Source organism: Equus caballus, chromosome 3 (assembly GCF_041296265.1).
Source record: "Equus caballus isolate H_3958 breed thoroughbred chromosome 3, TB-T2T, whole genome shotgun sequence".
Lineage (NCBI taxonomy): Eukaryota > Metazoa > Chordata > Mammalia > Perissodactyla > Equidae > Equus > Equus caballus.
Genome location: NC_091686.1, coordinates 42817040 through 42841074, shown reverse-complemented (window position 1 = coordinate 42841074; position 24035 = coordinate 42817040). Strand labels below are relative to the sequence as shown.

Below are 24035 nucleotides of genomic sequence, written 5' to 3'. Positions count from 1 at the left end.
CTACAGAGGTTCGTGAAACAATGACCCAGTTGTCTCAAGGTATCTTCTGTGAGCTCAGCAGCTGTCCATTTCAGCTCTAGCCCCTTCTACATGGACATATCTGATTGACTCACACACTTCATCTCTGTATGAACCATCTGAAGTGCTATCAAAAAGAATCCTGAGGTATTTTGTTTTCTAATATCTGCCACTACTAAAGCATACCAGTGATGTCATGGTTGGTTTTTTGTTTTTGGCAGGAAAGATTGGCCCTGAGCTAACATCTGTTGCCAATCTTCCTCTTTTTTTTCCTCCCCAAAGCCCCAGTGCATGGTTGTATATCCTAGTTGTAAGTCCTTCTAGTTCTTCTCTGTGAGCTGCCGCCACAGCATGGCTACTGACAGACGAGCAGTGTGGTTCTGCTCCTGGGGACCAAACCCAGGCCGCTGAGGCGGAGTGTGCCAAACTATAACCACTAGGCCATCAGGGCTGACTCTGATGTGACGCTTTATTTTGATTCTTTCTTTAGATTTAAAACAAATTACAAATAAAGAATAAATTTCAATTCTAAAGATATTAAAATTCGCACAACAGTTCACTTACCAAGCAAAGTATTACATGTTACACATCACAATTCACACTTTTCCCTAAGTTTTTTTTTTAATAAAGACTATTTTTTTTTAGAGCAGTTTAAAGTTCACAGCAAAATTGAGAGGAGGGTACACAAAGTTCCCACAGATGTCCTGCCCCCACAATGCACAGTCTCCCCATTACCACCATCCCCCACTGCAGGGACAGAGTTGTCATAACTGGTGAACCTCTCCTGACACATCATAGTCGCCCAAAGTGCACAGCTCACATGTGGTTCGCTCATGGTGCTGTATACTCTATGCACTGGGAGAAACGTATAATGACCTGCAGCCATCATTATGGTGTCATACACAGTAGGCCCACTGCCCTAAAAACCCTCTGTGCTCCACGTGTTCATCCCTGCCTCCTCCTCTCAACACCTGCCAGCCATTCATCTTTTTACTGTCCCCATATTTTTGCCTTTTCCAGAGTGTCATGTACTTGAATCTTCCGAGTGGCTTCTGGTTCCTCCACGTCTTTCCATGGCTTGATAATTCATTTCTTTTTAGCACTGAATAACATTTCATTGTCTGGATATACCACAGGCTATTTATCACTTCATTAACTGAAGGACATCTTGGTTGCTTCCAAGCTTTGGCAATTACGAATAAAGCTGCTTTAACATCTACGTGCAGGTTTTTATGTGGACATAAGTTTTCAACTCCTTTGGGTAAATACCAAGCAGACGGATTGCTGGATTGCATGGGAAGAGTATGTTCAGTTTTGTAAGAGGCTGCCAGGCTGTCTTCCAAAGCGACTGACTGCCCCATTTTGCATTCCCACCAGCAATGACTCAGAGTTCCCGTCGTTCCACATCCTCATCAGCATCTGGAATTGCCCGTGTTCTGGATTTTGGCCATTCTAACAGGTGTGTAGTGCTATTGCACTGTTGTTTTCATTTGTGTTTTTCTGATAACATACGATGTGGAGCATCTTTTCAGATGCTTATTTGCCATCTGTGTCTCTTCTTTGGTGAGTTTTCTATTAAGGTGTTGGCCCATTTTTTAATCAGGTTTTTTGTTTTCTTATTGTTGAGCTCTTTGTACATTTTGTTTAACAGATGTGTCTTTTGCAAACATTTTCTCCCAGTCTGTGACTTGTCTTCTCATTCTGTTGACATTGTCTTTGGCAGAGCACAAGTTTTTTAATTGTAATGAAGTCCAGCTTATCAATTATTTCTTTCTATTTAAAATTTTAAACATAAAAATAAAAACTCCAAGAGGTCACACTGAAGTAATTCACGTTGAGTTTCTTCTTTTTTATAATCGCTGTTCTATCACTGTTTCTAATCTACTTTTAAATGCAATAATATGTAATATGACAGGGACTGGGGACATAAACTATGTCCAAAACAAGTTTAAACGATCCAAAACTCTTAGGAACTTACTTTCAAAATGACTATATGAAGTTGAGTCTCCACAAGCGTGGGAACGACCACATAACTAAGTTCTCCAAATTCATTTCCATGTAGAATGCAACAATTATTAAAGGGTTAATAATAAAATGTGCTAAGTTAAATAAAAAGCCTACATATATATTATTAAAACTCAAGAATAATCACACATGTGGGTAAAATTTAGAACAAAAGATTTTGTGGGTATGAGTATTTTATCACTGACATGGCATAGAATTGCCAGGATGTACTACTAATAAAAAACAGGCCAACCTATAGTCAACACACAATGTACCCACTTCACTGCCTATACCCAGGGCTAAGTGCTCCCAGGCTCCTCTCGCCGACCCGGGTCAGCCACCGCATGGAGCTGTTTTGGAAATGTTTAATTAACCTTTGATGGGGAGAAAGACAAAAGGAAGGTATACTGGGTTGAACAGCATCCCCTCAAAATTCATGTCACTCAGAAACTCAGAATGTGATCTTATTCGGAAAGCGGGTCTTTGCAGATTTAATTAAATGAGGTCGTACTGCATCAGGGTGGGCTCTAATCCAATGGCTGGTGTCCCTCTAAGAAAAGCAGAGACACACACGGGGAGAAGGCCATGGGATGACAGAGGCAGAGATCAGAGTAAGGCGGCCACAAGCCAAGAAATGCCAAGGATTACCAGCAACCCCGAAGAGGCACAGAAGCATCCTCCCTGAGACTTCAGAAGGAACATGAGTCCTGACAACACTTTGATTTGGGACTTCCAGCCTCAAGAACTGTGAGAAAATAAATTCTTTATGTTTTAAGCTACTCCATTTGTGATGGCTGCCCCAGGAAACTGAGGAAATACAAAAGGAGACACACTTCAGAACCTCTGTGAATCTCAGTATTGAGCAAAAGTGCAGAAGTGGTCAGAATACACCTGAATTATATTCTGAATTCCATATTTTTTGGCTATATACTTTTCAGGTCTTTAGAGAGCAAAGAGTAGCGCTCAGAAAGGAAAGGAAAAGGCCCCGCGGGCACTGTGCCCGCTCCCTCCCCTGCAGGCAGCACAGAGATGAACAGGGCACAGGAGAGCGGAGGATGGAAGTGAGATTCAAAACAAAGCGCCTTGGTGGGCTGCGGCCGGGCCCTCTGCGACCTCCCCGGATGGGAAGCCGGCAGTACAATTTCTATTTGTGGAACGCATACTACTACGTTATGTTTGCTATTCCCCTACAATAGTGTAAGTGGAGAACCTTGATGTGAGGTCCAACATAAACAGCAACTGCCTTCTGTTGCTTTCAGCAAAAAGATTTACCTTATATAGGGAATACTTGAGAGAGTCTTACAAAGTAAGATGTGCTAAAGAGAAATATCAACTAATGGATTTCCTATTTTCCAGAAATGTAAATCATAATTGTCATTCAAAAATATTTATTATGCTTTTAACACACGTTCCCTAGGCAAAGAAATATACTCCATTTATAGGATAAAAATATTCCTTAACCTGGACAGAAAATGGCAAACATAGTGATTGGAAAGGGTTTTTTTTATTCCATTTACCCAGAGCAACCCCTCCCACAACAATTTATACACAAAACTTTCTCTTTTGTTAAAAAATCAAGTCGGTTCCCCAAACTGATAAAACTGACTCTCCCAGACTCCCATTCTAAAGTCCCTCTTGAAATGACTTGTTTGACAAAACTTACAAATATCTCAACACTTATCTTTTCTTTTTTAATTTATTTTTAAAGTGCCTGTTAACTTTTCCTTGTATTACCTCCCTTTATATTTAAACCACTTGCTCCAAAGTTGCTCCTTTCAACAATAAAAAAAAAAAATTCAGTCATCAAGATATTTTCCCCTGTTCACAAAGGAATGAGGCCAGCACTCGCCCCACAGCATCCGCACTCTGTCACAATCCCGTCCATTTCTGCGGCACGGGCTGCATCCAAAACTTGTCACTTCCCTAGGCCTCAGTCTGAGTCAAATGTGCTGCTGTCCTGTGACACACCCAGTAAACAAAAACCAACACACACATGTCTAATCTCACTGGAAGAGGGGCAAGAAAGATATAAAACTGAAGCAAGATGGACTTCAATGATTTTTTTTTATTTTTTCATTTTTTTGAGGAAGATCAGCCCTGAGCTAACTGCTGCCAATCCTCCTCTTTTTGCTGAGGAAGACTGGCCCTGAGCTAACATCTGTGCCCATCTTCCTCTACTTTATACGTGGGACGCCTGCCACAGCATGGCTTGACAAGCGGTGCCATGTCCCCACCCGGGATCTGAACCAGGGAACCCCGGGCCACCAAAGTGGAACGTGCGCACTTAACTGCTGAGCCACCAGGCCGGCCCACAGTGATATTTTTAAATACGAATATTTTTGCATAAAGCAAGTCCAGGATAACAATGAAACCATCAGGAAACAAGGGCAATAGAGGTGAGATGAGGAGGGGCCGGTGATGAGGGAAAGAACTCCTGTCTGACACAATACTGAGTGCCGGCGAGACGTGAGCCGTGTAGCCAAGGTGAAATACAGCCCGTATGGAGGCAGCCGAGCATTCTCTCAGGAACCCGAACCACGCACTGGGCCCAGCAGTGCATTACCGGGAGAGATGCTGCTGGGCACACGTGCTCTGAGGGTCATAGCGACAATGTATAGCAGCACTACTCAGAATAGTCAAAACTGGAGACGTCCCAGATTTCAACAGCAGAATGTGTAATACAATGAAATATGACACAGTGATGTAAATAAACAAACCACAGCTACACACAACATATCTAAATGTCACAAATATAATGTTGAGGCAAATTAGCCAGACACAAAAGAACACATACTATGTGGTTCCACATATATAAAGTTTAAAAACAGGCAGAAACAAACTACAGTGTCAACAGTCAGGACAGAGGGTCTCTGGGAAGGAGGGAGGAGCAGCAGTTGCAGGGCTCACAAAGTGGGGGGCTTCTGAGGTGCTAGCAATGCTAGTAACGCCCTCCTTCCTGATCAAGGTGACTGTCACATGAGTGCTCATTTCCTAAGCATTCATTAAGGCGTTCACTCACACTCTGTATTTTTCTGTATATGTGTGATACTTCATAATATATAAAAAATTCATCCCAGTCTGACATAGTCCCCCCGAACAAAGGCTGGAAAGAAAGAAGACTAAGAGATTCCTGCCAGGACACAGAAAATGATGGCAAGAAGCAGTGAAATTCCTTGCCTGCTGAGACAGTGGCAAGTCAGAAACCATCTGAGAACATTAAGAAATCTGGGACTGGCAGGAACCAGAATTCCCTGGAAGAACACCCCCGATGGAAACAAAGGTGACCTAGGCATCATCTCTCTCTTACCAAATTCGGCAGCAATCTACACTCTTTATCCTAATTTCAAAAGCAAACATGGATTCCTGAAACTTGCAAGGAGCTCACATTTTTACATCTCCTCTTCGGCACAGTCCTTGTACAGAGGGGACTATCGGGAGGTCTAAGAGATCCTTCGACCTAACCTCTACCATCCCACTCAAATGGACAAAGGGACATAGCTACTATTCAAAGTTCTCACTGCAAACGAATTCTGAGATGCTCCTCGGTTACCGTTCCAGTAGAAACAATCCTGACTACGCAGAGCCTCTCCCGCGAGGAACCTCGGTCTCCCACGCTGCACTTTAAGCTCGCTTCCTCTCCACATCCACCCCACTCCAGACAAGTGAAAAAATATCATCAGTAACAAGTCGGAGAATTAGCAAGTGTGTCCTCAGCTCTCCTTGCCTTCACATTATCTTATCCCTTTACCCGTTCTTCCTTTGATCTCCTTCATGGCTCTCTTCGGAGCCCCCTAATGAGCAGAATACACAACTGAGTAAAATGTTATAGTAAAGTTTTAACAGGCTAAATCAAATAGTACCTTAAGACTCCTACAGAATACAGAATTACTGTTCTTGTAACATTTTAGAAATAAGAAGATAATTTCAAAAACCATAGCAGAGAAAGATACGCAGTTTCAGATCCAAGCCTGACCTCAAACTTTATTGCTCAGATATGCGGCATTTAATTAGCATGCGTACAAGCAAGGTGGGCAAAGGTTCAGGAAACAATGTCAAACCATACCACATGCTGATAACACCCTACAAAACACCACCAAACCAGCCCACTATGTCACAATCAGAAATCAATAGTTCTTTCAAAGTGAAGGTATTTGACTCTCAGATAAAGATTCCCAGTTTTCAACCTCACTTGAGCCCTCAATGCTGCCTCCCAATCCTGTCATGTTGCCTTAGCCCTTTCTCAGCGCTGGCTATCTCAAGCCTTCACTTTCCCCACATTTCTAACTTGTCCCCCATTACTTTCAACAGACAACATTACATCCTAGTTCCCAGGAGAGAAAAAAGTGATCCGATCAGCACTCCTTAAACTTTGTTTTTCAGGTTCACTTTTTCCTCTTTAAACGCCACTGAAAGAACAGTTTGCAATTCCCAAAGAAAGAAAATATACCTTAAGTGGTCCTAGAGATTTCAAAATTCCCTCCGTCCCCAACCTCCATCCTTTCCTCTACATGTGGAATTTTAACTCTCATCCCTATGACAACAAAAACAGAGCCCTCATCCCCAAGGGAATCCATCCACTTGTGAAGGGGTGCCACCCTCCCCTTCCTTATCAGGGACCATCAACTACCAACTGTCTGTCAACTCTCTGTCTGTCTGTCTGTCTCTCTCTCTCTCTCTCTCTCGTTTTGAGCTGTCTTCAGTCTTTCCCCATCTACCAGACCCTTCCCAGCAGGATTTTGCTGTCATTGCTTCTCATTCTCTTAATAGTGTCCTTTTTTATGTTAAAACAATTTCAAACTTACACAAAAGTTTCAATGACACTACAAAGAACTCCTGAATACCCTTCAACCAGAGACCCCACTCAAGTTTTGTCTTTTGCCCCAGTAGAATTGTTTTTAGCAAAAACAGCCAGGCACTGCCCCCAGTTGTTCTCTCTCTCTCGTCTCTTTCAATGTGGAACAGGTCCTCGGTCTTTCCTTGACATTTTTGAAGATCACAGTAGATTGAAGTAGATTTGAAGATTTTAGCAACTGGAGCTCAATTTAGGATTGTCTGATGCTTCCTCTTAATTAGATGTAGGCTACCTGCTTTGAGAGGACCACCACAGAAATGACGCTGTCTTCTTGCTGCAGCTTCTTGGGTGGACACTACGTCACTGCCTCGGTGGTGGTGGTAACCTTAATCACGAGATGTCTGCTAGCTTTCTCCACTGCATTTTTTTCTCCATTATAATTAATAAATATCTTGTTGAGAGGTGCTTTGAGGCTACAGAAATACCCCACATTTCATGCTACTTTTGCCCTCTAGTTTTAGCATCCATTCATATTTCTTGCCTGAATTACTTATAACTATAGCAGTTATCAAGTGATTATTATTCTAGTTCTAGTATTCTTTCTACATTTTTTATTTGGCCTTCCATTTCAATGAATAACTTTCCTTTCTCTCATTTACTTATTCATGCATTATTTGTGTCAGTGTGCACTCAGGATTTTTATTTTGTTCAGTGGATTATAATCTTTTACTACCACTCTTTATGTTAATGCTCAAATTCTCTCAGATTTGGCCAGTGAGAGCACATCAAACTGGGCCCTGTGTCCTTTTAACATGCTTCATCATTCTCGAGCACCTTCTTACTCTCTAGCTGGCCGGTAAAGTCTTCCTTTGTAGCTGGACTACAGCAAGATAGTCTAGGCTCCAGGCCCAGGGTCAGTCCGTTCTCCAAAGAGCCATGATTCCTTTTAGTAGAGAACGTTATTTAAAAAACAAATCTGGACCAGCTCTGGTCATTGCTACTAGAGTACATCATTCCCAGGACCTCTGGAAAGACCTGGAGAGAACCGGGTGTGTGTGTGTGTGCACATGCATCCATAAATACACACATATGCGTATTTACATTTATATTTCTATATCTACCCACATATGCTGAAAATCATCAGTTCACACTCTAAGCCCCAATTCCAATCCATTCTAGCTCGCCCCCTTTCTATATGGACACCACCTTTCTCCATCGAAGAAAAAGCTGCCTCTCAGGACCTCAATGTATTTACTTATTTGCATAGGCCCCTGTATGCTGCCCATCTTCTGACCCCAACCAGCCAGCATTATGCCTGGTTCAGGTGTCGTTTCCAGGAAACACTTTTAGAGAGTTGCCTGTACTCATTGTCTCTACTTCCCCACCTTCAGTCATTCCTCGACCCGCTGCAATCTGATTTCCATCTGGTTGAAGTCACCAGTCATCTCCTTATTGCCAAATCTAAACAATCTTCCTCACTCCTTTTCTAACTTGAGCTCCCTGCAGCATTAGACACTGTTTGAGCTTTCTCTGCTTCTTAAAACACTCTCTTCCTCTGGCTTCTGTGACTCCCCACTCAAACTGCTTTCCCTTCTGCTTCTTTGGCCATTCCTTCTTAGATTTTCTATGGGCTCCTTTTCTACTCCTGGGCTTAATGATTGCACTTAAGCCCCCCTCTCTATGCAGTCCCTGAGGTAGCTCATCCCCAGCCATGGCGACAATTCTCTATATTCTGTTGACTAACACATCTATATCTTTAACCCAGATCTAATTCCTAAGCTCCAGACCTACATAATGAAATGCCTATCAAGTATTATTTCTTGGATATCTCTCAATCACTCCACACACAACACAGAATCTAACACAGAAATAATTCCAGCCTATCCCATCCCTCAAACCTGCTCTTCTTTCTACGTACTTTAACTCAAAGAACAGAATTGCCATCTGGTCAGTGGCCCAAATCAGCAACTTAAGAACCATTCTTAACTCCTCCTTCTCTCCCATCTCCACACCAACAAGCCTGATGGTATTACCTCTTAAATCTCTCTCAAACCTCTTTCCTCAGCAATTTTCCAGACCAAGCAATCATCATCTTGTGCCTGAATTAAACCATAGCTCCTAACTGGCCTCCCACTCCGGTCATTCTTCCAATTTGATCTACACAATCTTGGTAAAACAAACATGTCATTGCTCTCTCCTTAAAACCCTTCAAAGACTTCCCATGACCTCAGGACAGTCTACTTCCTTCACAGGGCTTCCTAGGCCCTGCAAGAGCTTGCCCTCACCTACCTTTATGACATCATCCATTGTTCCACTTCAAAGTCAAACACAGTCACACTGAAATCTCTTTCACCTGCACAAACACACAGCATTCCTTCGAGTCCCTGAGCCCTAACGTAGTCTTGCAAGGACTTCTGCTATGTTGCCTGGTCAATTCTATTTATCCCTCAGGACACAGATATCTCCTTCTCCAGGAATCTTCCCAGATGCCCCTGCTCTGTGCTCCCACAGTGCTCTCTATTTCTCTAGAGTTCTAACATGCTTTATTGCAATGGCTTGTTTAAATTATTTAATTTCCCAACCAAATTATTAGCTTTATTAAGATTTCGGAGAGAGGGGCCGGCCCCGTGGCCGAGTGGTTAAGTTCGCGCGCTCTGCTGCGGTGGCCCAGGGTTTCGCTGGTTCGGATCCTGGGCGCGGACATGGCACCGCTCGTCAGGCCACGTTGAGGCGGCGTCCCACATGCCACAACTAGAAGGACCTGCAACTAAGATATACAACTATGTACCGGGGGGATTTGGGGAGATAAAGCAGAAAAAAAAAGATTGGCCACAGTTGTTAGCTCAGGTGCCAAGCTTTAAAAAAAAAAAAAAAGATCTCGGAGAGAAACAGAAACAGTGTCTAACTCGCTGCTCTACCACCAGGGCCCAGTAAAGGGGCTGAAACACAGTGGATGCTCCCGGAGTATTTAGTGAATGAACGAGCCTCGAAATAACAAATTCTACAGCAGCCACAGCCAAAGGGCACATCTCACAGATACTCATGAACACAAGGTGTGGGGCAACACATCTTCCTTCTCTCCTGCTACGGATCATTCAAAGAGTGGCATCTTTATGTGTAATGCACAGTGATGCACCCATAGTAGCCTAAATGAAAAAAGCTATTTCCCACAGAGAAAAACACAGAAGTTCCTCTTCTTTCTCTATGGTAAGTTGGAGTGACTCACTGTCTTTTACACTTTCATGAAGATGACACATAACAAACTCAACATGTGTGAGGGCACATATCTTTTGCCAAGAGGGTCGGAAAAAGAGTGGACATTTTGGCTCTTTAGACATCTCTAGGACATTCTCCCTGAATATACTATAAACACACACTCATACTGTCTCAAATTACAGAGCAGATTAAACAAAGGAAAACTAGGCAATGTGCTCATGAAGGGTATCTCTCCAAACTCAGCATGTGTGGCCCACAGGAGAGGTGACACCAAATGTGCAAGGTGACATCAGAGTTCTTTCCAGTACTTGGTGCTGTATCGCAACCGGGGCAGGACCTAGCCATTTCTTTACACTAAAGTCACAGTTTTTCTTTCAATATCCTCCAGCTGAGGTTACCATAAGGCTTATTTGTAGGTTTAGAGGCAAAACAAATGATTATATCTTCAGGGGGGAACATCTTATTGTATATTTTTAAAACATCGGTCCCTGATAGATGGGGGCCGGGGAGGGCGGGTCCTTCTCCAGAGAGGCTCTGAGAGCATCACTTTACAGGACAAGGCTAATTCTCCAGATGGCTCCAGGTCCAATCGGACTCAATTTCAGAATTTTTAAAGTGACATAGAGGGGCAGTTTTATGTGTAATAACCTGTAAGGTATTTTAATTCTAACAGCAGAACTCAAGTACACTGCTTAGGAGAAGGGGCTCCTGAAGCTCGCCCATCATTTTGACTTTCAGAATCAGAGAGGCTAGAGGACACGAAGCACACTGCAAGGGGGGAAGTGATCAAACTCTGTGCACCACGGTCAGAACTTTAATCCCCTTCTGTCACTAGACTCCTTGAATAGTAACAACCAGTCTTATATGCCCAGGCAAGAGACTGAAAAGCGTCCTCACTGGCAAAGCGTAACACAGACACACACACACACAAGATCTATAGCTACTGACATGTGGGCAGCACCACGTGATAAAGCTGTGTTTCCACCTGAATATTGAACACTGAAGCTCATATATCATCTGTGTTTCTGCACCTTAATCTTCAGAATGAACTGGATCACCAGACATTCAAGCAAAGTCTCTAGTAGGAAAGACAGAGACCAAAACAAACAGAAGAAAGAAAGGAATATGGAAAACAAAAACAATGCAGAGAAAACTTCAAAAATACTTATTATAATAATTAACATTCTAACAGAAATGAGAAGATCTTACAACCATAAAATACAATGAGGATGCAATTTTTTAAATAAAATAAAAACCTTTTTAGAAATTTTTAAGTGATAATAAAAATAAAATACCTAATTTAAAAAATTGAAGATAAAAATCAAGTAAATCTCCCAGCAGATAAAATAAAAAAGAGATGGATTATGGAAGGGAAAATCTAAGAATATTGCTCAGTCCAGGAGATCCAACATCTAATTAATAGTAGCACCAGAAAAACAGAACAAAGATAATGAATGAAAAATTATGAATCAGTTGCATTTCTATACACTAACAACAAACTAGCAGAAAGAGAAAACAAGATTACAATCCAATTTACAATCACAACAAAAAGAATAAATTTAACCAAGGAGGTGAATGACTCAAAACTATAAGATGTTGTTGAAAGAAATCAAAGAAGACTCAAAGAAATGGAAAGATATTCCATGCTCATGGTTTGGAAGAATGAACACAGTTAAAATGCCCATATAACCTAAGGCAATCTAAAGATTCAATGCAATCCTAATCAGAATCCCAGCAACATTTTTCACAGAACTAGAACAAAGAATCCCAAAATTTATATGGAACAACAAAAGAGCCCAAATAGCCAAAACAACCTGAGGAAAAAAAAAAAAGCTGGAGGTATCACACTCCCTGACTTCAAAATATACTACAAAGCCATAGTAATCAAAACAGCATGGTACTGGCACCAAAACAGAAACACAGATCGATGGAACAGAACTGAGAGCCCAGAGATACACCCACACGACTATGGACAGCTAATTTTCAACAAAGGAGCCAAGAACATACAATGGAGAAAGGAAAGTCTCTTCAGTAAACGGTGTTGGGAAAACTGGACAGCCACATGCAAAAGAATGAAAGTAGACCATTATCTTACACCACACACAAAAATTAACTGAAAATGGATTACAGACTTGAATGTAAGACCTGAAACCATGAAACTTCTAGAAGAAAACATAGGCAGTACACTCTTTGACATCAGTCTTAGCAGTATCATTTTGAATACTATGTCTCCTCAGGTATGGGAAACAATAGAAAAATTAAACAAATGGGACTACAACAAACTAAAAAGCTTCTGCACAGCAAAGGAAACCATCAACAAAATGAAATGACAATCTGCCAACTGGGAAAAGATACTTGCAAATCTTAGATAAGGGCTTAATATCCAAAATATATTAAAAACTCATACAGCTTAACAACAAAAAGACAAACTACCCAATTAAACATTTTTCCAAAGATTTACAGATGGCTAACAGGCACATAAAAAGATGTTCGGGGGCCAGCCCAGTGGTGTAGCGGTTAAGTTCGCACATTCTGCTTTGGTGGCCCAGGGTTTGCCAGTTTGGATCCTGGGTACGGACCTATGCACCACTTATCAAGCCATGCTGTGGCAGGCATCCCACATAAAACAGAGGAAGATGGGCACGGATGTTAGCTCAGGGCCAGTCTTCCTCAGCAAAACAGAGGAGGATTGAAAGCAGATGTTAGCTCAGCGCTAATCTTCCTCAAAAAAAAAAAAAAAGATGTTCAACATCACTAATTATTAGAGAAATGCAAATCAAAACCACAATAAGATATTACCTCACAACTGTCAGAATGGCTATTATTAAAAAGACAAGAAATAACAAGTGTTGGAGAGGATATGGAGAAAAGGGAACCCTCATACCCTGCTGGTGGGAGTGCAAACTGGTGCAGCCATGATGAAAAACTGTATGGAAACTCTTCAAAAAATTAAAAATAGAGCTACCATATGATCCAGCTATTCCACTTCTGAGTATTTATCCAAAAAACATGAAATTGACAATTCAAAAAGACTTATGCATCCCTATGTTTACTGCAGCATCTTTCACAATACCCAAGACTTGAAACAACCCAAGTGCCTATCAACAGATGAATGGATAAAGAAGATGTGGTATAGATATTTAGATAGATGTAAATCTATCTACATATATAGATACATATATATAGATATAAATACAGATATAGATATAGATATACACACACATTGGAAAACTACTCAGCCAAAAAAAAAGATGAAAAACTGCCATTTGGGACAACATGCATGGACCTTGAGGACATTATGATAAGCAAAATAAGTCAGATAGAGAAAGACAAATACCCTATGACTTCACTCATACGTGGAAGATAAACAAACAAACAAACACATAAATACAGAGAACAGATTAGCCACTACCAGAGGGGAAGTGGGGCATGAGGAAGGTGAAAGGGGTAAAGGGGCACGCGTGTACAGTGACAGACGGCAACTAGACTTTGGTGGTGAACACAATGTAGTCTACACAGAAACTGAAATATAACGACGCACACCCGAAATTTATACAGTTATAAACCAATATGACCGCAATAAAAAATAAATAAATACATACACACATACACACACACAGAAGGTCTTGAATGCATATAACTGTTACTAGTGATTATCTCTGAGTGGTGGGGTTACAGGAGCTTTATTGGTTTCTTCCTTTCATACGAAAAAATCTGTATTACTATTTAATAAGAAATATACTTTTTTCCACAAAATATTTTAAAGCATTTGCTTACCTTAGCTGATTTTTCAATACTTAAGCCTCCATCCAGTTCAAAAAGAATTGTCATGTTGTACCCAGTCTGGTTTCCATGTCCATGAGGCCACCAAGTTTCTACGGAAATATTCTTTTAAAACATAACATAAGTCATTCTAAGAAATCTGTGGCATATTTTCAGCAAAATAATAGAGTGATTCAGAGCATTATATCAATTTTTCATAGTCAAACACAGAAATTCTAGTTTCTAAAACAAGATAAATCACCCTCCCTCTATCATGCCAAATGATACCAATCCATAGATAATATTTAAAGATCAACACACCAGGATTTTAGCATGGATCAATACACCAAATGGAAGGGAAAGAGCAGAACACACAGGTGTTCAGAAAAACAACCCTTTCCATTTTTAACACTCAAACTTACATTTATTCCCCATTCTTAACATTTAGAATTGGACTTTGAGGTTGACTTCTTTCAAGCTGAAAACTAAAAATTGTTTTGAGTTTTTACTTTATCTGAACAGTTACTGAACGTCGACTTGCTCCATCCTTTTCAGTTCACAATTATCAATTAGAAGAATAAAAAGAAAGAAAAAGAAAAGGCAAAATCCAGCCCACACCTACCCATGAAAGACCATAAGTTTAGAATTCGAATTCTGCGTGCAGAATAAGCACCAATGTTCAAAATAATTTACAGGCACCAAAAATATTCACTGTATTTAAATATAATGCTTAGGATGTATTTTAGGTTTAGGATACTACAAATACTGCAAAAAAAAAAAAAAGTAACACACCTGACTTCTTGGGAGGAAAAGATGCCAAATTGATCACATATTCTCCATTTTCTTAATCTTAAAATTTGGGAAAATCATTCCTTAGCTCGCACACCCAAAAAATATATGATAGGTTAAAAGTGAAGGAGAAAACAGAAAACAATACATCTTTCTTTCATACTCAGTCCCTTCTTTCTAAGCATTTCTTCTGAACAGTATTGCTTTTTATCTAGTACTTTCAGGAAGTGCCATCGTTCACCTTGTTAATTTTCACAAACAGCTCAACAACCCTTTCCCCGGGCTGAAGTTCGATGCCTTGTGTCTGCTGTGTTTGCAACTTAGGGAGGGCCACCATCACGTGACCATAAACTGGCTTTGAGCTGACAACATCAAAAGAAGACTCTATTTCAAGATTCCACTCCTGGGCACGGGCATCTACGGCATAAAGAGAAAAAGAAAAAACATATACATAGATAAATATATACATAACATGCTAAGAATTATCGCTGCATGCCTTAGGATTCATTGACGGAAAGACCGAAGCAGCTTTTAAAGCAGTAAGTACCTCACAAGTGCTGTCATGATAAAAAGTACAGTAGACATTCTCTTTTAATCTTTAATTCTAAAGAAGAATAAATGAAATTATATATTTTATATATACTTGTACTCTACAAACATTACAATCATAAGTCGTAAAAACTTTACTAATAGAGCACAAATAGAAAATTACCACTGAAAAGATAACATAAATTTTCCAAGGTTGATTGACGCTTGTTCCTTTTCATAAAGTAAAAATAATGAGCGTTTTTAAGCCATATGATAAAGTATAAACTTAGATGTATTAGAATTAATCAAATGTGAAAAAAAAAGATATATTTTACACGTAGAGCATTTACCCAAGAAGTATTCACTGAGATCCCTCCACATGCCATGCACCTTGCTAAGTGATGGGAACTCAACAATGACCAGGGTAAACACGGCCCCTGCCTTCATGAGAGGTCTAATGCAATAAAGACGAGTACAAAACTGTGACAACACTAAGACGGAAAAATTAAAGGCGCTTCTGAGAAAATATTCACCGCAAGGAAGGACACCCAACTTATAAAGGGTAAGCTATCTAGATGAGGCCAGAAGGACGCTTCAGCTAACTTCAGAGGAAGACAACAAGTCTTCCAAGCCCACGAAGGAAGGTGTGAGAGCCAGGTGTGAGAAGGAGCAACATGTAGCAAGGACCTGAGCGGTGGTGAGACCGGTGAGGGAGAGCAGCACGACGAGGAGCAAGCAGGTCCAGCTCACGCCGGCTCACGGGCGGAGCTCCGCAACTTCACCCTAGATCAATGGGGAGCCATTGAAGACTTTTCATCAAAAAGCGTACATGATCAGACTTGCATTTTAAAAAATCACTAGGGGTCCCAGCACAGTCATATACCAGGATGCAAATGGAAGAAGCAGAGACACTAAATTTCTATCTGTGCAAAAAGATAACAATTTACAGGCACCAGAAATATTCACTGTATTTAAATATAACGCTTAGAATGTATTTTGGATTTAGGCTACTGCAAATACTGCACCTGGAGAATGGAAAAGAAATCCAGGAACAGAGAGCAGGAAAAGAAAAAGAGGAGGGAGCAAGGCTGAAGAGGAAGGTGATAGGGAGGAAAGGAAGAAGAGACGGCTGCCTTAAGGAACGGGACTTTGCAAGTGGAGTCTGGGGATGGAGCAGAAGCTTCAAGAGGGTTTGAAGTAGTGTTTCATATTATGTGCAATATAACCCCTTCCTCCATCATCCATTAAATTTACTTTGTTTGTTTAATGTCTCCAGAATTGGATTTGTGTTTTTTGTTTGTTTGTTTTAAATTAAGAAAAATAATTCTTCTGTTTTTGTTTTTTTTTAGGGAAAGATTCACATTGAGCTAACACCTGTTGCCTATCTTCCTCTTTTTTTCCCTCCCCAAAGCCCCAGTTATAGTTGTAAGTCCTTCTAGTTCTTCTATGTGAGCCCCCGCCACACTATGGCAATTGAGAGACGGGTGGTGTGGTTCTGCGACGGGAAACGAACCTGGGCCACTGAAGTGGTGAGAGTGCAGAACGTTAACCACTAGGCCATCAGGGCTGGCTCTGATTTTGGTTTTTAATAAGACAGTATGCCAAAGCAGACATGGGCAAGAGCAGGGTGGAAAAGCAGACCCGTGTTTTTCAGGTTACACAGGAGGAACCAGAGATGAAGCGCTCAAAAAGGCTGGATGGGCAGTGCGTCAGAGCCACCAACGAAACGTCTCATTCCTTCCTGCCACGGAAAGGAGGAGAGCAGTGGCAGTGCCAGTGTACTTAAGTTTGTATGATTCATGACGAGAAACTGAGGGAGTTTCTGTTCTCTCTGAAGAAGGAAGAAGGTTATCAGCTAGGAAATATCTTAGGGAGCCTTCTCCTACAATAAGGAGGCGATTGATAATCATGGCTTTACTGCAAAAGAAAGAAAAGATAAGTTTGTATGCTGATCAATGACCAAAGACTTCGCAACTGGCATTCCTCACAAATGCAGACCCACGGGAGCCCTGATGCACCACATCTCACCATTTGCATCTCGCATCAGCCAGAAGTCTAGATGGCTCTGACGCACACTGAAGTAAACGAATTCTGGACTTAAGAACTATTTTTATTTATTAAATAATCCATACTCGGGAATGCTAGACAATGAGCCCTGAATTAGGTTTGCTCTGATCCAGCCAATTTTGCAGTTTACCGATCCATAGCCTCCAAATTTTTCTAAGAAACAGGGAAATATATCAAGACAACCACACTTTTTTGTTAAAGATACCTTTCTCCTACCACGTATATACTAAGTCTCTCAGTTTTCCCTCTATGGCATTTTCATTGTATTTAAACAGAAGCACAGGCTCCAATCTTACTCAAAGCTGTTGATTTTCTAAAATATCCCTAAATCTTTGACAGTTACATGACCTTTAGCTCCCTATCATATTCCCTCTGGCTTCCCTTACTATCTCTTATTTCAAGAAATAATAACATGGGGCCGGCCCCGCGCCCGAGTGGTTAAGTTCATGCTCCACTTCAGCGGCCCAGGGTTTCGCTGGTTCAGATCCTGGACATGGACATGGCACCGCTCATCAAGTCATCCTGTGGCAGCATCCCACATGCCACAACTAGAAAGATCCACAACTAAAATATACAACTATGTACTGGGGGGATTTGGGGAGAAAAAGCAGGAAAAAAAAAAAGATTGGCAACAGTTGTTCACTCAGGTGCCAATAAAAAAAAAGAAAGAAAGAAAGAATAATAGCATTTCTCAAGAACTGACTATGAGCTAGGCATTGTTTTATACTCGCAACATGTATTAACCTACTTAAGCATAACAACATGGCTATAAGGTAAATTCTATTATTATCATCATTTTATAGGAGATGAGAAAACTGAGGCACAGATAAATTAACTTGCCCAAGGTCACACAGCTAGTTAAACAGCAGAGCTTGGATATGAACCAAGACGGTCTGAAACCAGAGACTGTACACTTAACCCCTAAGTTACACCAATTTCACCCAAGTAATTTCCCCAAAACCATGTCTTTGTGGTGGTCAAGATTTTTACAGTGGTGAACGGGTCTTATTACATAGGGGAGCATTTGTTCTGATGACATCAAGCTATGACAGACACCAAATATGTCTTTTGGCTGAGTCTTCAACCATAGCAGCACAGATCCATAGAACTTCTGCACTAGAAGTATGCTGATAGCTCACCCAGCCCACCTTCTGATGATGTTTGATTCCCTAGACATCGGCCGGCAAACTAGGGGCCTCGGGCCAGATCTGGCCTACCTCCTATTTTTGTAAATAAAATTTTATTTACACAATTTTATTGGAACACAGCGGCTATGGACTAAATTGTGTCTCTCCCCCACCAAAAAAATTCACACGCTGAAGCCCTAACCCCCAATGCGATTGTATCTGGAGACAAGATCTTCAGGAGGGAATTAAGTTAAATGAGGTCATAAGGGTGGTACCCTAATCTGATAGGACTGTGGCCTTATAAAAAGAGGAAGATGTCCACCTATCTATCTATCTTTCTCTCCTCATCCCACCCCCATCACGTGAGGATACAGCGAAAAAGGTAGCATCTGCAAACCAGGAAGAGAGCCCTCACCACAAAACTGAATCGGCCAGCACCTTGACCTTGAACGTCTGAGCTTCCAGAACTGTGAGAAATCAGTTGCTGCTGCTGAAGCCCCCAGTCAACGGCATCTTGCTGTGGTGGCCCAAGCAGGCTAGGACAACAGCCGCGCTCCGCTGTGCACAGAGAGCCTGTGGCTGCCTTTGCACCGCAAGGGCAGAGCTGAGCATTACAACAAAGGCCACAGGACCAAAAAGCCTAACATACTTACTATCTGATCCTTTACGGGAAAAGTTCGCTGATCCCTACCCTAGAATACTTCCCCAAAAAGGCCACACTAATCTTTCTTTAACATCTGTAATGACAAAAACCTCTGCCTCACAAAACAGCTTTCCCTTTTTGCTGGTCTAGTGTAAAGCCATTCTTTACACTGATTTGAAATTCACTTTTCTTTAATTTCCACCTAAAGATTTTAGTTCTGCCTTCTAGGCACCTCCTACCAACCAACACCACCCGTTCAAACTGGCTCCTTTGCTGTTTCCTTTGACCTCCTCTCAGTGGAGAATCAGCTGCTTGTAAGAGCCTCCGGCAGGAAAACAAAGAAGGCAACCCCCAAAGGGTGCGGGTAGCATCCCCGCCTCTATGGCTTCTGACATGGCGCTCCTCTGGAGCTCATCCTGTTAACTTCCTTCGGTGCCACTAAACGAAAAAACTAAGACTGTGGAGTTAAAAACCCAACATGAAGATTTACAAGCCTATCATATCGTCACCAGATACAGCAGACCAACATATTTTTTCCTTTCCTCTTCTTCCAAATGGAGTACAACCCTCCTTCCAGAAGCCACGGAGAATTCAAATAGTTTAGGTTCACAAAGCACATTTAGAGTCTTCAATAATTAATAATTTTACTGGTACTACGTGGTCACGTCTTTTCATTTGCTAATTTAAAAATATATAACCCTGCTTCTGGTTAAGGAGAGCTCCCTCTTATAAATTAAGACTCACTTCTAGAACACAGCTTCCTACCATCTCTCTCCTAGCACTAACGAGTGACCTTTTCTTAAAGAATACCTACCACCCCCAGCTGTCCTAAAGTGGAATGCAAGATCGTTTCAAAAATGGACAAAATACTGAGGATGGGGATAGGAAGGAAGAAAGATCATTAAATGACTTAATAGCCCCTCCCAGGTCTTCCTCCCAGTTACACCAAATTTTGCATCCTCTCCTCACCCCGACTGATCAACTCTGGGCCCAAAAAGGACAGGAACTTTTTATCAAGCAGGGTGGAAAGGCAAGGCCGCCTGCTCTCTTGACAGCTTGAGTCCTCCGCTGGCCCGCAGACCAGGGGTGTCCCATTGCTGTCCTGCTCTCTGAAGTTGTTCCACGTACCCTCAACCAGGCAGGCAAGCCAAGGGACAGCAGAAAACATGGTTCTGGACACTGACTCATTTTCAGGTTTTTCCAAAGTTGATTCAGTGGATTCTTTTTAAAAACAAACCAACCAACTATCTTGGGTCTGACTTGGACGGGAATCTGTAGAAAGAGTAAGCAGCTACACAGCCCAGGCTAACATGTGCTGCTTCTTCATGCAAGCAGTCTTCAAGACAACTCCCATGTATGTAGCTGTGGCCAATACACTGACCTTTAAAATACTTGAAAATATGCCAGCTCCTTTTATATTCCTATACAGTCTTCTTCTTTGTCAAGATGTTGTCAGGAAAAGAAAGTTTTAGTGAGTTGTCTAAGAGGAAAAAAAAGTAGAAGACGACATGGAAGTGTGGGGGCCTGGGATTGGCCACCCCAACATACGTCTCTTTGGCATGATTATTTGGCGCTGGTTACTTTGCAGACAGGCAAGCAACTGAAAAGTAGAATTTACTTACCCTTTGTTAGGAGACATTTACATTGTAAAGGAAATCTCCATCTGTAAAGATATCTCCCTCTCTACCAGGAAGAAGGGGGGATGACCTTATCTCTAGAAACCCTTAATCAATGGGGAAGGCAAGGACTTAAATCTGCATTTGTTTATTGTGCTTGTCTGATAACCTCCTGTAACTGACTCCCCCCACCCCCAACATCCTCTTTTGTCTTTAGCTGGATATGATATTTAAGGTGGGGGCTTCAGCCATTTTGGCGAGTTGCTCAGCTTGCCTGACCTCTCCCATGTATGCGTGTTATAAAGCTTTATTTAATTTTCTCCTGCTATATGTGAATTTAATTCATTCTCTGGCCAGACGAACCCAGAGAGGGTAGAGGAAATGTCTTCCTCCCCTACAGAAGTAGAGAAATAAGGTGGCTGAGTTACATTAATTCAAGGGCGTCCTTAACTCCCAGAAAGACTCACTCTCCAACTACAACCTAAGCCTTTGCTTGGCCTGATTGTAACAAAGCCTCAAGTATCAACGTCTTCATTTAGTCACGTGTCGAGCTCCAAGAACACCTGGGTTCTCCCACACTTCTTCCCTCAGTAGGTTGTAATGATTGCTGTGATTTGCAGACACAGGGAAAGAACCGTGGACCACTGGAGGCTGAGCAGACCAGGCCATCTCCCCCTCACTCCACAGGTGAGGTCTGTGAGGCCCCAAGCACAGAACCTGGTCCAAAGGCTCCCAAGCCAGCGCACAGGACGAGGGCCCAGCTTCCCGATCAGTGCTCTCCACCTTCCACACACCAAAACAACAGACATTAGCAGGCATGGATTGGTTGAAATTTGTATATGACAATGAGGAAAACCAAAAGCAAAGTTACTTTTGGCCTTTCGGAGGCCTAACCTAAACCCAAATACCAAATACATTCAATGCGAAACAAAGCCATCAGGGTGACTGTAACAACAAAATGTCTGTAAAAAGAAGGAACACTGAAGTCTGCAAACACAGAGAATGTGGCTGACCCTCACTGAATGCATATCATGGGGTGCCACAGTTCCTTTGATTGTTAAAATACATCTGTGTGACCCAAATGACCTGACAACAGCAGAGCAGTCACGTGAGCATTTCTGTCAAACGGTGGAAATATGTTCCTTGAATAATTAAACCTTAACAGTCACTATAAATTATACCCCAACCCTGAAAAGCAAAGATGTTGAATCAACTTAGAGAAACAAAATACACTCAAAGGTCACAGTTGAGAATGTAGGATGGATCTGAGGGTTAAGAACTAGCAGGGAGGTGGAGGACCATTCAGGTCAGCATGGGGTGGATCTGCCAATGAGGCAGACTGCTTCTGCAAGATGAAAAGGACGCTTCCTGTCCTTGCAGGAAAGCCATTCAGAGACTGCTCCCGGCATTCGCTCCACCCTGCTGGGCACCTTGCAGCCCCTCCCTTTGCAGGTCAGCTTCCTCCTGCATCTTTAACAGATGAGGAAAAGTCACAGGGAAAAGGCAGTCCTGTGCATGGGAAGAAACAGCCATGACAACAAGCTGAGGTGACCAAGCCACAGAATGTTCAAATTCAAACGCAGGATAGTTTCCTGCGCTCCTGCTGGAATTAGAGGACTGACTCCAGCAGCTGCTTTTCAAAGAGCTCATAGCTCGCAGTAACCAGAAAAGCAGGCTCGCTGTTCCTTACTACAGCTGTTTCCCCAGCTGCCTCTGCATCTTTAAGCCAGGCAGCAAGACCTCCTAGCCTACTCAGCAGGACCACATCCTCAAAGACGAAGGCAAAAGAGACGCAACGCAAAATCCCCCCAAAACAACGACAAATTGTTAAGTTCCAGAGGAAAAATCTACCTAGGCAACAAGGCAGCTAATCAGAGGAGAGATTATTCAAGCAACCCACCTACTCATAGAGATATCTTCCAGGGTGAAGACTGTCATGTTTATGGGTAACGCAATTTCAGAAGTTAATGAAAAAGTGATTCAAAAGGAATGCAAGAAAAAAAGGAATGCATGCTTGCATTCAAAAATGAGGGCATCAAACAAGACACTAAGCAAGACTGACAAATCTTTGCTATGTGGTAATATTCTATTCTCTGTATTAAGCTGTAAGCAAAGGGCAGCAACGACCTTCAACACAGGCCTCTGCTGGGCAGGCCGGGGTCCAGCTGAGAGCCAGACTCACTCCCCCAGCTCCCAGCCAGGGCTGGAGAAGGAAGGAGCGGGTGCTTCAGCTGAGGCCGCAGGGAGGTTTAGATAGGGCGGGAGAAGGCAGCATCCCCGAGGGGTGAGAGTGCCCAGCACAGGCAAAGGCCCAGGGCTTGCCTGCTGAAACATCGCCATATGCTGCTTTCTCCTCCCTGTCGTAACAAAGACTAACAATGTTGTGTTTCATCAGAACACACTCATCACAGATTTGGAGTTGACATGTTTATGTAACCTTATGAAAAGTGCATAAAACTGGACAACCATCTGTCCCCAATAAATTTTAGGGCCTAAGGTGAACTATTCATATCAGATCACAAATATGAAAGACCCGGCATGGAGAAGATAATCAGTAAATGAATATGTCTCTCTCTGTGCCTCCGCCTCTGTCTCTCTCACACCCCACACCCCCCACCACCACACAGGGACTGCATTTTTTGGCCAGATCATTTGCTTATAAATGTCCAAATTTTTCAAATGAGGGCATCCACCCTTTTGGACATCCAGGCCAGCGCAGACAGTCCCCTCTCCTGCCGCCAGCAAATGGGGTCAGCCACCCAGCCCCTCCCCAGGGAGAGGAACAGGAGAATATTGCTGGGTTTCCAAACTGGATAGAAAGAATGTGGGCTTCCCTTTTCAATACCAGGGTCAATCTTCCACAGTGTGAAATATTGAAAATATGGGTGCCCTAGAATAGCCACCGCTATTTAAAACCTGATAGAATACTTCAGAGCTAAGGATGAATCATACCGATAACTATTCTCCAATGAGGTTTTAAACAAAGTCATATCAGTGAACCAGTATCTCTTAATACCCAGATAAATAAGAGATAGTGGGAATAATTCCTGTTTTCCTTTGACTACAATTTTTTAACATAAATTTGTTTTTATTATCTTAAATATAAAGAATATATGAAAATCACTTAGGAAACTGAGGTTAGGGCAAAATCAAAGAAATGACTGCAGGATATTGTGAGATGCAAAAGTTTAGAAACCACTACCATAAGGACTGAGAATGCAGAAAAGGGAAAAAACACATACATACATATATATAAAGTAAATTAATTCACAGGAATTTCAAGTTAATTTTTTAAAAGTCTAATAACCTTTTTTCTGTCACACCATACACAATTTAACTGGGGAATTACAGCTGGTCATTTGATCTTCAGAGGTAGACTCACAAAGTTTAAATTAAGAAACAAATCGAACATTTGGAAAAGCAAAAAGGCTCCTCTTTCTAGCCTCAATAGGGAGAAAGCAGAAAGTGCCACA

The 24035-nt window shown here is 41.9% G+C and overlaps 1 protein-coding gene across 3 annotated transcripts in view; it reads right to left on the bottom strand.

The window, feature by feature from the left end:
* Window positions 1-24035, bottom strand: part of MANBA (mannosidase beta) — a 113842-nt gene that overhangs the window by 65164 nt on the left and 24643 nt on the right. For all 3 annotated transcript variants that reach the window (XM_023637630.2, XM_070263347.1, XM_070263346.1), the window contains exons 6-7: window positions 14823-14998; window positions 13808-13918 (exon numbers count right to left, since the gene is read on the bottom strand). In XM_023637630.2, coding sequence (XP_023493398.1) covers window positions 13808-13918; window positions 14823-14998 — 287 coding nt within the window. The remainder of the gene's footprint in view (window positions 1-13807; window positions 13919-14822; window positions 14999-24035) is intronic.